At 37.9% G+C, this 16,251-nt stretch overlaps 1 protein-coding gene across 2 annotated transcripts in view; it reads right to left on the bottom strand.

Moving 5' to 3' along the window:
* Positions 1-16,251, bottom strand: part of SLC12A1 (solute carrier family 12 member 1) — an 80,813-nt gene that overhangs the window by 38,737 nt on the left and 25,825 nt on the right. For both annotated transcript variants that reach the window (XM_054564873.1, XM_054564879.1), the window contains exons 9-14: positions 12,326-12,410; positions 10,799-10,950; positions 9,522-9,629; positions 9,076-9,199; positions 6,940-7,041; positions 4,803-4,958 (exon numbers count right to left, since the gene is read on the bottom strand). In XM_054564873.1, coding sequence (XP_054420848.1) covers positions 4,803-4,958; positions 6,940-7,041; positions 9,076-9,199; positions 9,522-9,629; positions 10,799-10,950; positions 12,326-12,410 — 727 coding nt within the window. The remainder of the gene's footprint in view (positions 1-4,802; positions 4,959-6,939; positions 7,042-9,075; positions 9,200-9,521; positions 9,630-10,798; positions 10,951-12,325; positions 12,411-16,251) is intronic.

Consider the following 16,251-nt stretch of genomic DNA (forward strand, 5'->3'; position numbering starts at 1 on the left):
GGAATATGGCATTAAAAAAAAAGTATTGACCTTTCCTCTGTATACAGTGAATAATTTTTATAAGCAGTCACCTTCTATGATTTTCCCTTGCTATGCCAGCAGTGATGAGTACCCAAATTAGAGAATATATAATGTATTGCCTAGAAAGAGCATTGTTCTTCTAGGACGCTGTGAATTCTTAGAAGTGAGGTCTCTCTTTCTAGCTAAAGATCAGACTTGAAAGCTGCAGCCCCACAAATCCTGCTTTGTAGAGAGGTTGGGTGGTAACCAACTTGCAGATGACAGACTTGGGAACATGATCAGCCCCTGAATAAATTCAAGGGTTCTTCACAAACTCTTAAGTTGAAAAAAAAAGAGTCATTTGTATGCACAGATAGTGTGTAGCAATCTTTATACTTGGAATCCTAAAACTAAACAGCTCAGCAATTCTTACTTCTGGGTGTCCACAAATAGGGTTAATCTTTATTAAGCATTTTAGTTTGATCTTTTGGGACCTAATCTTTTTAATAAGGGAGGTAAGCACTATCATACTTTGCCTTTTTTTGAACAAATTAAATATTAGATAGATTTTTCTAAATTTTATAAGAGAAAGTCCCAGATGGGAATGTACATATTCAACCCAGATGGCAGACAGGGCCATCTCTCCAGTCTTGTTCAGGAGAGTGAAGGAAAGAGTTGGAGATCATTGTCTTGAGATAAAGAAGATTAAAACTGATTAAATGTTGACTAGACATCAAGCATTTAGCATACTTTGAGTTAATTTGTTCTTATAAAAATATTACTAGCCAATTGGATATTTATATGCAAAAAACTTGAAATGTTACTCATATACAAAAAAAACTCAAAATAAATAATAAACATAAGTTTAAAATCTAAAGCATTAAAACTTGTAGAAGTTTGTGTCCTTAAATTAGGGAAGGATATCTTGATTAGAAGCAAAAAGCCAAACCATAAAAGAAATTGGTAATTTAGACTTTATAGAAATTAAAACTGTCTACTCTTTAAAACAAACTATAAGAAAAATAAAGAGACAAGTCAGAAACCTATAGGTAATATTTGCAAAACACATACTGTAAAGGATTTGCACTCAGAATTTATAAAAAACTTTTACAACTGAATAGTAAGAAAACAACTCAAAAGTGGGCAAAGCAATTAAAGAGACACTTAGCTAAAGAAAATGTATGAATGGCAAATAAGGTGTTCAGCATCATTAGTCATCGAGAAAATGCAAACTAAGGCACAGTAAGATAGTACTTCACATCTATTTGATTTTTTTTTTAAATCAACTGACAATACTGAGTGCTGACAAGGACATGGAACAACTATGACAGTCATTTATTTCTGATAAGAATGGAAAATGATACTGCTACTGTGGAAAACAGTTTGGCAGTTTCTTATAAAGTTACATCTACATTTATTACATAATCAGAAATTTCACTCTAAGAGAAATGAAAACATATGTCCACATGAAGTCTGGTGTGTGAATGTTTATGCAGCTTTATATATAATCATTCCAAGATGGAACCAACCCAATGTCCATCAACTGGTGAATCCATTTTTTTAAAATTGAGACAGACAATGAACTACTACTCAGCAACATAAAAAACAATTACTTATACATATAACAACATGGGTAAACCTAAAAGCATCATGTCAAGTGAAAGGAAGCACACACAAAAGTGATATAATGTATGATTCCAAATAATATTCTGGAAAAGGCAATGAATGTCCTTATCAGGACAGGAATCAGAAAAGTGGTTGCCAGAGGCTATGACTACACAGGAGTGTCAAGAAAATTATAAGGATGATAGAAATGTCCTCTGCCTTGATTGTGGTGGTGCTTACAAGACTGTGAGTTTGTCAAAAGTTATAGGCTACATGGAAAAGGGGTGAGTTGGAGCAAGTATCACTCAAGTTCATTAGGATTCCAATTACAAAATACTTAATCTAAGGTGGGAAACTGTGAGGGAAAGGCTCCATCCAGTTTATAATGAATGCTGTCATTTCAAAATATTCTCTTTAATTAGATATCAAATAGTAAAATACATGTCAACATTAACCTGACACATCAAGAGCATGGTGACTATCTTGCTAATTGTATATTATCAAGATTTTTATATCTGAATTTGACTGAAAAGAAAAGAAATAATGAGAGCCATGTTTCTATAATACTTCAATAAAGGTAGATTTACTTGAACTCCAGAAAAATAAAAATAAATAAATAAATAAATAAATAAATAAATAAGTTTTGCCATATATAAATTATACTCAATGTTAAAAAAAATCCCATTTGCTATAGCAACAAGAAAAATAAAGTATCTAGGAATAAATTTAACCAAGGAGGCAAAAGACCTATATGCAGAAAATTATACAACACTGAAGAAAGAAATTAAGGAAGGCACATATAAGTGGAAGCATATACCGTGTTCATGGATTGGAAGAGTTAACATCCTCAAAATGTCCATACTACCCAAAGCAATTTATAGATTCAATGCAATCCTTATTAAAATGCCAATGATGTATTTCACAGACATAGAACAGACATTTCAAAAATTTATATGGAACCATAAAAGACCCTGAATAGCAGCAGCAATTTTGAGAAAGAAACAAAGCAGGAGGGATCACAATACTGGACATAAAACTATATTACAAGGCCACTGTAATTAAAACAGTTTGGTACTGGCACAAGGACAGACACATAGACCAGTGGAACAGAATAGTAAGCCCAGAAATAAACCTATGTCTCTATGGTCAATTAATATCTGACAAAGGGGGCAGAAGCATAAATTGGAGTAAAAATAGCCTTTTCAACAAATGGTGTTGGGAGAGCTGGACAGCCACATGCAAAAAATCTAAATTTGATCACCAACTGACACCATACACAAAAATAAACTCAAGATGGATAAAAGACTTAAATATAAGTCACAACACCATAAAAGTCCTAGAGGAGAACATAGGCAGGAAACTCTCAGATATATTTTCACCGATATGTCCCCTAAAGCAAGGGACATAAAAGAAAGAATAAATAAGTGGGGCCTCATCAAAATAAGAAGGTTCTGCATGGCTAAAGAAAATATCAGCAAAATGAAAAGGGAATCAACCATATGGGAAAATATATTTGCCAATGATATCTCAGGCAGGGGTTTGATCTCCATAATATATAAAGAACTCATGTGACTCCACTCCAAGAAGACAAACAATCCAATTAAAAAATGGGCAAAGGACCTGAACAGATACTTCTCCAAGGAGGACATACACAGGGCCCAGGGACATATTAAAGGATGTTCAGCATCACTAGCCATCAGAGAGATGCAAATTAAAACCACAATGAGATACCACTTCACACCAGTCAGAATGGCCATCATAATCAAATCGACAAACAACAAGTGCTGGCGAGGTTGTGGAGAAAAGGGAACCCTAGTGCACTGTTGGGGGGAATGCAGACTGGTGCAGCCACTGTGGAATACAGTACGGAATTTCCTCAAAAAGCTAAAAATGGAACTGCCTTTTGACCCAGTGATTCCACTGCTGGGATTATACCCTAAGAATCCCAAAACGCCAATTCAAAAGAACCTCTGCACCCCAATGTTCATAGCAGCACACTTTACAATAGCCAAGTGCTAGAAGCAACCTAAGTGCCCATCAGTAAACGAGTGGATCCAAAAACTATGGTACATTTACACAATAGAATACCATGCAGCAGAAAGAAAGAAAGAGCTACTACCCTTCACGACAGCATGGATGGAACTGGAGAGCATTATGCTAACTGAAATAAGCAAGGGGGCAAAAGACAAACACCATATGATCTCACCTATAAGTGGAACCTAACCAACAAAACAAACAAGCAAGAAAAATATAACCAGCAACATTGAAAGAAAAAAGAAACCAACAGAATCAAGAGGGGAGGGGCGTTGGGGAGAGGGAAGGGAACGGTCAAGTCAAGGGACATGTGTCGGGGACCCATGGACAAAGCCAAAGTGGGAAAGGATTGAGGGAAGGAGGTGGGAGAGGGAGGCAGGGGAAAGTGGTGGGGGGAAGGTGGAGACAAATGTATTTGAACAATAAAAATTAAAAAAAAAGTAATTGAACTGTAAAAAAAGTACATGAAGTAATAAAGATAAACAACAAACACACACCTCCAAGGTAGTTGCTACCTCCTCTGCTTTAACTGTGGAGTAAGGGTAAGGTGAATGTGGGGTGATTCAGGCCCCTGAGACAGGACCTCTCAGTACCTGACACTGTGGTCTCCAGCCTCTCCCATCTGCAGTCTCTCCATTTCTCTCCCTTTCTCAGCAATTCATTCATGACAGTCTTGTTTTATCTACTCTTATAATTATAATATTTATAATTATGAATTATATTATTATATTATTCATTGCTTATGTGTGGATCTGTGAACTCCTTGAAGACAGGGTCTATATCTCATTTATCAGGACATTAGAAGGGGACATAATGGAAAGCTCATGGGGTTTGGCATCATACACACTGTAGTTAAACTGTCAGCTCCATTGCATCCTGACTGTTACCTTGGCAAGTGGTCAACTCTTTGAACTCCCATTTCTTTGTCAGTAAAATAGGTCTAATAATACTTAATGTACAGCATTATTGTGAGGATTAAATGAGCGCATGACACATAATAGAGGCTCAACAAGGTTAACTATTGTATCATATTATATTATTAATATATACCATATACATACACACCTAAGAACATAAGAGCTGCTCAATAATACTTTGTTGAATAAATGGGTAGTTACAGCTTGCTTTGTAAACCCATTTTTACACATTCCTTCTTATCTTACCTGGCTTCTTATAGGTCACATAGATGTAGAGGAAGAACTCAATGACATAGGTGATGACAGCTGCCCACCAGTTGATGACAAACATGACTGCACAGCACAAAACAGCTCCAAAGAGAGATACCCACATGTTGTAAATTCTATATGCAGGTCTCCATCCTAAAAGTAAAACAACAACAAAAAATGTATGTGCAGAAGAAAAACTTCCACATTATCACCATCATGCCACTATGTATTATTAGAATATAGGTAACATGTTTTTTTTTTTCCTAGCATAAAAATCAGAACTTCTAGATTAAGTTTGTGTTATTAGTTTTTTGTGATCTTGCGTCCCTGGCCTATGAAGGTGTAATCATATCAAATAAGGATGCTGTGAAATACAGAAAAATGTGTTTCTCATGGCCCCTCCCTAATTCTGCATGCCTCGTGATTGTCTTTCCAAACTACGAAACCTTAAGCATCTGATATCTATGCCATTAGGAATTTAAAGGAGGCAAGAGGGATGGAAAAGGGGGGTCTTGTGGGAGAGAGGTGGGAGGAATGGCTTGGTGGACCAAGAAAGAGAAGTTTAAGGCAATGGCTTATTTTCCCATGAAGAAGGCAGAACAGTCATCAATGGACTTCCCGCTAGCTCTTCCTTTACCCTAAGGGGATACTGCTTGCCCTTTCAGAAATAATAATCGATGGGTTGAGAGGGAGGAATTTGTCTGCAAGTCTCCATAAACCTGATGCATTAATATGTTTTGCATTTGCAATGAAAATATTTCTCATGATTCATACATGTTTTCCCATGTTTTGTTAGTTCCTTGAAATTAAAGAAGTTGAGAGACAGTACGGTCAGGATGGGGAAACTCTGATTTGAAGGGTACATTTGGTCTATGGATAAAGTGCATTTTAAATTTGGAGTTGCCAAAGCACAACAGAGCTTTCAAAGTCTGCTAGAGCAAATCCCTAAATGGCTACAAGATGGATATAGAACTTTGAGAACATCACTGAAAATGCCCTTATTTTTCTGAGTTTGGCTGCGTACGTGTGAGCATGTGTGCACATGTGTGTGAAACTAACAGAGGGAGGCAGAGAGCGAGGTTGGGAATGGTGTCAGTTTCTGAGCCTGTGTATTGACGTGTCCCCCTCTATGTGCTTTTCTATTTTCTTCTCTTTTTCTCTCCTCTTCTTTCCTTCCTATTCAATCTTCCTTCTGCCTATCTCTGTTACTTCACCTTATTTTTCAAAAATGAACCTAACAGGGCATGGAGGCACGCATTTCTGGGATTTGTTGTACTCTCTAACTAGGGCTTTTTGTTCTCTGCTTAAAAGGAGACAACAAAACAGAAACAGAAAAATCCTCAGTGTTTTCTGGAGCCCAGCGGCCTTGGGAGAAACGAAGGTTCCCTTTTTTTAAGTCTACCTTTTGTTTTATTGGCAGCAGCTTTTCCAAAGGAGGTTTGATTATGGCAGGCCCTAAAAAGTGGAAGTGTGTTTATATCCCTGATCTAAGTCCTCATGGAGAAAAACTTTCTGAAGGTTGATAAAGACAAGTCTTTCTTCTGGTAGAAAGGCAGAAGAAATCCTATTGGCCAGTGTAAGCAAAGACGAGGTGAGGGATGACTGGACACGGGAAGGCTCTTTGGAGTGAAATTTTGCACCACTTTAAACCACAGTCTGAGAGGGCAGGGATGTCAGCAGCTTCACTGTGAATCTGCATTGACTATACTCAGCAGGTAATTATGGGAGCTACTCATCCTTCTCTTTTGCACCATGGGCAGGAAACAAATTGATAGTAAGGAAGTTTCAAATATATACATTTATTCCACTTCTGTGGTCACTTTCACCCTGGAAATAAATAGTGGTGTTTTTCTACTGCTGAAATAAATGTGGTTTCTCTTGCAATGAATAATTTATTGCCGCAGGAGAAAATTGACTTTACGCTTGGTCAAAAAGGCCATTGCTCAAATGATTCTTTTTCCATTTCAGAAGTCATCCCCCAACTCACGAAAACAAAGTGGATTACACTGCCCACTAGGATAGATATATATATAAAAGCAGATAAAAACAAATTAAGCACTTCCCCTGACTTATTTCATTTTATTGACACTAACTGTTGGCTTAGGCTTATTTCAGTTTTGAAAAGTCCACTTACCTGGCGATTTGGCATAAGAGGCATGGAAGCAGGAGAAATTAATAAGTGCGTACGAGGCCAGGAAAAAGTTGGAGATGATGGGGGCGATGGTGTTCAGTTCCGCTGTGAACAAAGCAGAATTGAGCACGTACATATGAGTGATGAGACCAGGGCCTGAAACAGCTGTTGCAGCCTGGAAGCTTGACTTCATTTGGAAATTGAAAACATAGCTAGAATCTGTCAAAGTTTAAGAAGTTAGTGATTCTTCTTTGGGGCCGTACTCATTTTAAATCCTATTCTTAGACAGCTTCTTCTCCATAAAGAAGCCAGAAAACCACCCTGGCTGGTGTGGCTCAGAGGACTAAGTGCCGGCCTGAGAACCAAAGGGTCACTAGTTCGATTCCCAGTCTCAGGGCACATGTCTGGGTTGAGGGTCAGGTCCCCAGGAGGGGGCCCATGAGAGACAATTACACATCATTGTTTCTCTCCCTCTCTTTCTCGTTCCCTTCCCTTCTCTCTAAAAATAAAGAAATAAAATCTTTAAAAAAATAGAGAAGCAAGAAAACCTACCGATCAGAAAATAGGCAATCAAAATATCTACGTGAAAAAAATTTTTTTTGTGGGAATGGATAGAGGGTTTGAGGAATGGGCAGATGATAAACTCCCCTGTAAGTATTTCAGAGGTGCCAAATCCTGTGTTCTTTATCTGCTATGCATGCCAGGGCTCTGTGGGGTAACAGATAAGTTAAATACCAGTGCAGCAGAAATGCCTACTTGGAAAGCTCTCTGCATACACCCAACTTGCTCTCTCTGACTTTTAGAACTCTTGTTCGTCATTTGTACTTTTCTATATCTCTAGAGAGATCTACCTCTCAAGATTTGTCAAAAATGTTTTACTGCAGTAGCTAAATATCCAGCATGATTTAATTCCAGCTGACTTGTTTACTTTGTGATAGAAGTAATAATTTAGAGATAGTTCTACTTCTCTGAATGTCAGGTGTCTATCAATCTCAGTGATGCAAATGCAGGTGGCAGCTGGGTGTGTTTCTAGAACATGGAGACCAGCAAGGAAGCAGGCAAAACAGCTGCCACAAAGCTGGTGCTGTGAAGCTGCGCTGCATTGTTCTGAAAGAGTGATTTTTAAGGATATTATTTAATTCATACCATTTTTAAAACTTTGTCTGTTTAATCACTTAAAGGCAGTATAGGGCCATGATTGGAAGTCTTAAAGCTTACATTACATAATTGAAACATCTATACAGAATCACTTTTTTGGTATAATTTTTAAAAAAACCTAACAAACCTTATTAGCTGTAACAAATATCTTCAGCCTTGTGGAAATCTCATGAGGATTCATGTATTACAGTCACTTGCTGAGCTCATGTGATGAGGAGGAGCCCTCATTGTCTGGCCGCTCTGTGCTGAGGCAGGCTCTGCTCACCTATGCACAGTTGCCATCATCCTTACCTCTCGCTCCCTTTCCTCCGCTATGCTCCCTGGCAAAACCAATGCCTCAGGGAGCAGTGAGGAATGTGCTGGCTACACTGATACATGTGCCTCTTCAGGATTATGTAATTGTTTCTATATTGTTTAGGGAGAAAGAGAGAAGATTAAATTCTAGGTTAAGTGATTCTTAAATTTTAATGGTTTACGAATCTCTCGAGGAACTTGTAAAAATGCCGATTCCTTGTCATCGGAGATTCTGATTCTAACTCTTGGGTTGTGCCTAAAAAATCTGCACTTTAACAAACCCACAGGTGGTTCTGATCCTGGCACAGGTGGTCAACAGACCACACTTGGGGAACAGACACTTCAACTCTCCTGCTCCCTACCAGACTAGGAGATGTAAAGACCAGTGGCAACTGGAGGAGACTCTGGGATTAGACAATAATGGGGAGGTTGGAGGATGGATTCAGTTACACTTGGTTGGATAGATTTCCAACACTCAGATTCAAAGAGGAGCTTAGAGTCCAAAGAACAGCTCAAGTCTTCAAAGGCTTGGTTTGTACAAGGATTTCTCATTTCCTTCTTAAATAGACTCTAATATTCCCAAATGGAATATTAAACATAAAACAGGTAACTTCTCAAGCTAAAAGGAAAACTTAGGAGTATCAGAAGAATTATTTGGTTTTCAGTAAGAACAAGGACTCTACAAACCGATAAGAATGAATGCCATGGCTATAACAAAAGTGAGAATGTATCCTCTCAGTGGCTCATTGTTTTTCCCATAGCCTTTTGCAAAGAACTGCAGGGCTTTGTAGATGTTGTCCTTGCACAGAGCCTAATGGGAAAAAAAGAGGAGATATTCGTCATTTATATCTATGTATGATCATTTTCCCTGGGTGATTCAAACAAGAAGATAAGGCAAAAGATGGAGTAATACACAATACGAGGCACAAGTTAATACTGCAGTTCATCATTCTTTATATTATTTGAATCGATCTTGACCATGTGGCAGACATAGCATTTGAGCCAGATGCAAACATTAAACTGCTTCGGAAAATGATGGAAAATTATTGTTGGTGAGAATGAATATTTCAGCTTGATCCATGTTCAGTGGCAACAGCAGGAGGGAGAAACGCATGCTCTTACGCCCGCATTACCTGGAACACTTTGGGGGCGCTGACGAGGGAGGCCAGGGCCGAGGAGAGGGTTGCGGAGAAGATGCCAGCTGTGATGAGCGGGCCAAAGCCTGACACCATGCTCATGACCTTGAGAAGAGAGGTTCAAGTAAGGACACACATCCAACAGACAGTAAAAACTAACAAACCAACAAATAAAAATAAACAGTCACATTTTTATTTGAATGCTTCCCTTTCCACTTCTGTGATTTGGAATCTCCTTTATAAGGTAAATGCTTCTAACTAAAATCCCCTCCTCACTTTCTCCACCCATTTCATTTCCGAGTTCTTAAGAGTTGTTTTTTTTTTTTTTAATGGAAATGGACTTTTTGTTGATTATAAAAATAATCAATGCTCAATATGATGCTTTCAGAAGATATTATAAAGAGTAAAGTAAGAGGTTTCAAGGATTTTGACATTTCCCCTCTTGCCTTTTTGAGTATATGTTTCTTTCAAAATAGGAAATTCTATCTTACAGAAAGTGGTATTTTAATAAGGTTTGGGGAAGGACTCAGCTGTTTACTGGTCTATTTATAGGCATTGGACATTCTTGTTCTTCTTGCATGTAGAGGCTTTTAAAACCTTTGGTTTTTATTGTGCTCATTAAAAATAATTTTAGATCTGAGACATGATGAGATTCTATCATTTAAGTCATATTTTGGAATAATGACTTCAGCTGAGTTAATTTCTTTCTGTTGGTTGTTAAAAATAGATGAATAAAGCCTCCATGACAAATTTGCCTCTCCCTCTGCTCATCAGTTGTTCAGACAAATTAATATGTTTCAAGCTCTACAGTTTTCCCAACTTCCCTGTTCTTTCCCCCTTACCTACCCTTCTGACACTCAAATTTCCCTCTTGGCCTTGTGTTCCAGGCACTCCAGGTCCACCGCATTGGTTGTTCTTAGGCCAAGGCCTAGGTGTGAAATGCATTCCAATGCTAACTAATCTCTAAGTCTCTCCTCCCCTCCATGAAACCTTGCACAACGATTGGAAGATGCACAATGTTGGGTGGTGACCCTTCCTTGGTGGAACAAGTTGTACAAGTGCCTGTTCTCTCCTCAGCACAGTAAATGCAACCACAGCATTTGCTACGACTCAATGTCTGTGTGATTCCCTTCCGTCCCACACTATGTGTTCCTTGCTGAATTCAAATTAATCAACTATCAATAAGTTGCAGCATCATAAGTTTCATTAAACACGATGTTATAAAAATGGAAACAATGGCAATAAGCATCATTGCAATTACTGCGGTTTCGAACCTGGAAATTGTTCATCAGTCCATACTGACACGGCTCGTGTCGACATCTTGAGAAGTCATAGCCCAACCCGCAGGCTGCTGAGCCGTTGCAATTCATCCCGGAAATGATGGTGTCATTCATGTTCCCAGTGGCATCTCGGACCACGCAGGCCCCTGAGGAAGCAATAGTGGCTGGTCATTTCTTTACATGAAGAGTACTCTTCCCTTAGGGGTTTCTTCTGAGAACACACTTAGTTTACTTGGAGTCTGAGCAGGTCCATTGACTCTCCTGTCTTCACTGTCAGTGCTTCCTGGGATGTGGAAGCTGAAGGCTCCTAATCCCTGAAGCCTGGGAGCATCCTTTGTGTCTAACAGGCTGCCACTTCTACTCTCTTGGGGAGTTTCGGTCCTAGCTCTCACCTGCTTCTGTAAGACACTTGGATATTAGAAATACCTTACTTTCTGATCCCCTAAAATGCACATACAGTTCAAGTTTCATAATATTCAATTCAGATTCCTGGCTCAGTACTACTGATTTCAGTGTTTTTCAAGTATGATTTATTGCCTCACGTGTGAGAGAACCAAGAGATGGCCTTATTGAATTTGGATAATTAAGGGAACCAAGGCCCTGCCTTCAACTAATGATATTCCTTGTGTAATTTTTTAACAGTTGTAATTCTACTTGACATACAATTTTAATAGTTTAAATAATAAAATACTTTGGGATAAAATATTAAGATTTCTTAAGTAATACTAATGGTCAAAAATACTCTATCAAATATTTGCTTCAGTTTATTCCATTTTTCATACATTTAGGTGTTTCTGTTATTTTCTATTATAAATGTTCTATGAACATTCTTGTGCATACATTTTTCCCTGTATATCAAATATTTCTCTAGGATAGGTTCCCAGAAATGGAGTTATCAACTTTCCAAAGCTCTTGGATATATATTTTAATCACCAACACACCTTATGAATTTTTCTAACTGTATTCTCTGACCATATACGTTTAGTAGGATTATTGAAATATATGAACATGAGTGTGAAATATATATAAACTCTTCTGAACTACCTGAAGGATAAATACTTTACAAACTAATGCCAACCAATAAAACTGTTCATTTTGCTTTTCAAACTCCAGCTGAGTTCTCACTCCTTGCTAACAACTATCAGAGAGGTACCAGTGATATTTAGGTACTAATGAGAACCCTTAATTTTAGCCACAAATTCATAGTCTTTAAATCTAGGAAAGACTTAAGAATTATAGAATTTTCAAATTGAAAGAACCACTTACAATAGTCAGTGCAGGAATTTTTCTCATAAAGCCCTGAGTGGTGGCCTGGTTGATTACCTTTACTCTGTCCCTGGCCCAGAGACACCTGTGTTACAGTTTAATTGCTTTCAAACCCTAGAGCAACTCAGAAGGGAATTAAAATTGTTGCCTTTTAAAAAATGTTCTGCTTATGTTCCCCTGAAAGTTCATTGGACATAAAACCCCATTAAACCCTTTGTAAATCTGGCATTCCAGCACCAGAGGCACAGTACTTACCTACACAGATAGCAACTCCTATGTAGGCGACAGTGGTGATGAAAATGGCTAGCATGGTTCCTCTGGGGATGGCATCTTGGGGGTCCTTTCAAATAATAATGGGGAGGTACAAGGAGACAGGGTGCAATCAGAAACAGAGGTCACTTGGAGTTATTTCTGTGTTTCCAAACTTTTAGGCTACTCTTCCTGAGGCAAGTTCTAAAGAAAAGATCAAGCTGATAGAAAAATGGTGAACTCAAATTCTTTTGGTACAAAGACAAAGTGCTTGGAGTGAATAAGGAAATATGTGAAATTTTGTGCTGAACAGAAGAGATCTCCAACTGTCCAGGAGAGAGTTTTTATAGAAAAGTATACTATTTAGTTCACTCACTAATGCCTCTCTCTCCTTTATCTCTGTGAATTTCCTGCTGATTTATTAAACCTTAAATTATTAGGAGAAATATCCAACCATACTTGGCACATTGATGATATCAGTGTCTCTGTGTGATTGTTTGATACTAAGCTTAAGCTTGCCTTAAAAAAAAAATCACTTTAGACTAAGCAAAAAGGATGATCTGCTAAATTCTCCAATCTTTCATATTTCCCATTTGGAGTCTCGTTCAGGAATGACTGAAGTGGGAGATACTTAATTTCCATAAGCAGGCATAAAGAAAGAGGCAAATTTAAGCTTATACCAAAAAGTGGGCTTTTCTCTTGCTTGTAAATGTATATAAATTCACTGAGCTGAACCCACATCATATATAATATACCCTTTTATATCCTATTTGGGGAACTAAATCATATCATAATCAACTCCAAGCAGCGTAACTTCTAAATAATTAAAATCAACTTAACGTGGATTATTAAATAGATATTTTAATATATTTATTGATTTTACAGGACAGTGCCTGGCAGGTAGTAGGGGTCAATAAATATTGAATCGAAGGAAATGCAGTCTCAGTAGGCTGGTTCTTCCACCAGAGGACATGAGACTCATCAATACAAATAAGCAATCAATGCAGTTAAAGTATGAAGTTGTTTTTTTGCTTATTTTGGTTTTTTAGCTTAAATTTGCTGATCAAATTCATCAGAAAAGTAAACTCATGGTGAATGTAGACTCAATCTGACAGCTGCATAGTCAAGCAAATCTGTCCCCACATAGGAGTGCGCCATCTCTGTGGAGTCACTTTGTGATCATTAATTCCTTCCCACTCTTCAGGAATATCTCCACACTTGCTTTGTCTAATACAATGATTTTCAATGTTTTTCCTCTCATGGCACTAATAAACTAATTAAATAATTAGTTTAATAAACTAATTATTAAAATTCTATGGCACACCAAAAATATATGCATTTGCCTATCTGACAAAAAATAGGTATAATTTTGATTCATTCATACTGGATGGCTGTTGTTGCGTTGGTGGTTGTCATTTTTTAATCTGACAATCTAAGGGAAAAGAAATCAGTGCTTCTGACTAAATAGTCAGGTATTACATGCTTTAAAAATTCTTGTAGCACATTGGTTGAAAATCACTGGTCTAATACATACATAGGCAGCCTCTTCCTCATAAGCTATTGTCTCTAAAAAGGAATGTGGCAAGTGTGTGCAGTTGAGAAGCATGTACAAGGAAGAAGATTATTGTGGCTGAAATGGGCCCCACTCAATCTCCTAATTCATGTTATGTTTCAACATTTATTTTACTGATTAAGGATTTCATGAGATTTAAGTGAAATGCAAAGAACTGATTTAAGTGGGAAGAAAGGAAATATATGTAAGAATTAAGAGATATGAAGATGGAAGGCAGTCTTGTACCTAAAACACAAAAACTTAGTTTTTATTTAGAACAACCTGCTACAAACTCTAAAATTACTTATTTAGAACTTACATGAGGGTCAAACTAGACCCGAATGCCAATATATTAACGTATGATCATATGCTTACATTGTCTGGCCTGGCTACATTTCTTCTAGACAGGGCTGAGGACTTGGACAAATGCTTAGTTTTCATACTAAATCTTAGTTTCCATCTCCTTGGCAGTAAACCCAAATTTACTTCCCTTCACCTTTCTTTGTTAAATATTATATATAATGTATATATGTATACAGAATACAAACATTTTATTAGATTGCTGTTTTTGGAGTACATCAACCATATCCTAATCTTGCATCTCTGATGCTGCACCCTAACTCTTTTGATTTGACTTAGATGCCTCCCAAATCTTCTCCCAGGCACACATTTACAGATTATCAATTAATATGCTAACAAACAGGAAGTTCAGGCTGGAACGTCATGCTAACTCTCATTGACCGCCATCTTCAGAAGAATGCTGGGTTGTGAGCAGAGGCAGCATCTTGCATATTCTTATAGTGCGTGAAAAATGAATGTTTACCAAGTTGAATTGAATCCATTATGTTTTGATTATTTAGTTTCACCCTCAGAGAGAAATATGTACAGAAGTGTCCTTCCCACTTCCCAATATGCTGTCACTTCTCAGTCCTTAATATGCTTGACCACTCTGGCTTTTGACCATAAAGTATTACTTCTCAAAGCATTCTTTCCCTTGGCTTTCAGGACCCCACACTGCCTTGGGTTCTCCTATGTCCTAGGCAGTTTTTTCTCTTTCTTCTTCAAAGACTCCTTTTCCACCATCTGTACTTTCCTATGCACAGACTCGGAGGAACTCATGTACACAATGCCTTCTGGCCTTGCACTAGCTCGTCTTCAGAGCTCCCGACCCCTAAGTCTAGCTACACACCTAGACATTGCCACCCTGATGTCCTTCTACCAGATCAACCTCAATGGCCAAATATGAGCTAATTTTTCCTCATTTATTATGCCATGGAATTAATTCAGTAGGTTGCAACCAGCATGAAACAAATGCAGTGGAATAGAACTGATGTGGAAATAATCAGAAGACATCATTTTTAGTAAAGAACTGCTTGGGGAAAATTTTGTATGCATACCAGTTGGTTGTGATGGAAATGTTTTCTTACAGCAAATCATAGTAAAATAAAATGTGCTTTTTACTTCCTCTTCTAACTCTAACAAAAGCTGACCATTTTGATCCATTTCCCCTGCCACAGCCTTAATTCAAGCCCATGTCACCTCTTGCCTCAACTTCTGTTACATCTCCTAATTGATCTTTTTGCCTCTAGTCTCCCTATCACACCCCTCCACCCCAACCGCCTCTCAATACGCACACCAATGTGCGTGCGTGGGCGTGCGAACACATACACACACACACACAGACACACACAACACCTACCCTTCACAATCAGCTAGGGGGCTCTCTCCAAAACATGTATCTTAGATAGTGATTTTTTTTTTAGTTCATTGCTTACTCAGTGCCCAGGACACAGAGAAGTTCCTTTATAAATATGTTTATTACTATAATGATGAAAAGATTTTACTTGTGTGCCCCATTCCACATGTAAAATCATTTCCATCAGCAACATCTACCTCTGCGCCTTCTTACATTTCATTTCTTCTGTCCCAAATATCCCTCTCTTCTTTGTTCTGTCGATGAATCTGGATAGAATGTCCCTCCTCCGAAAGCCTTCCCTTACTTCTTTACAGACAGCAGTTATTATTTCTTCTTTTCCCTGAATGTGATGTTTTTGCTTCATATGACTCCATTGGAGTTAAGTCTATCTCTCCAGTAGACCAAGAGCTCTGGAGGGAAGGACTGAGTTTTGCTTTGCCTCCCCACTGCCTGGTATAAGTGATGGATGAGCTGAACTGACCAGAAAGCATCTCATACAAAACTGTCTTTAACGAGTCTTAAAAAAGCACAGTATTCTTTAATTCAGATGTGTACTCACAGTTGACAGAAACTTAAATAAGTGGTACCTGATACTTTTCCAAATCTGAGAAACTGGAAGGTCAACATCCATAGCTAAATTTCACTAAGCAGTGATACTTACTACTTGAATCATTTTGAAAAAGT

The sequence above is a fragment of the Pteronotus mesoamericanus genome, unplaced genomic scaffold (assembly GCF_021234165.1).
Source record: "Pteronotus mesoamericanus isolate MK-2021 breed Mesoamerican mustached bat unplaced genomic scaffold, CSHL_Meso_final contig_164, whole genome shotgun sequence".
Taxonomy (NCBI): domain Eukaryota; kingdom Metazoa; phylum Chordata; class Mammalia; order Chiroptera; family Mormoopidae; genus Pteronotus; species Pteronotus mesoamericanus.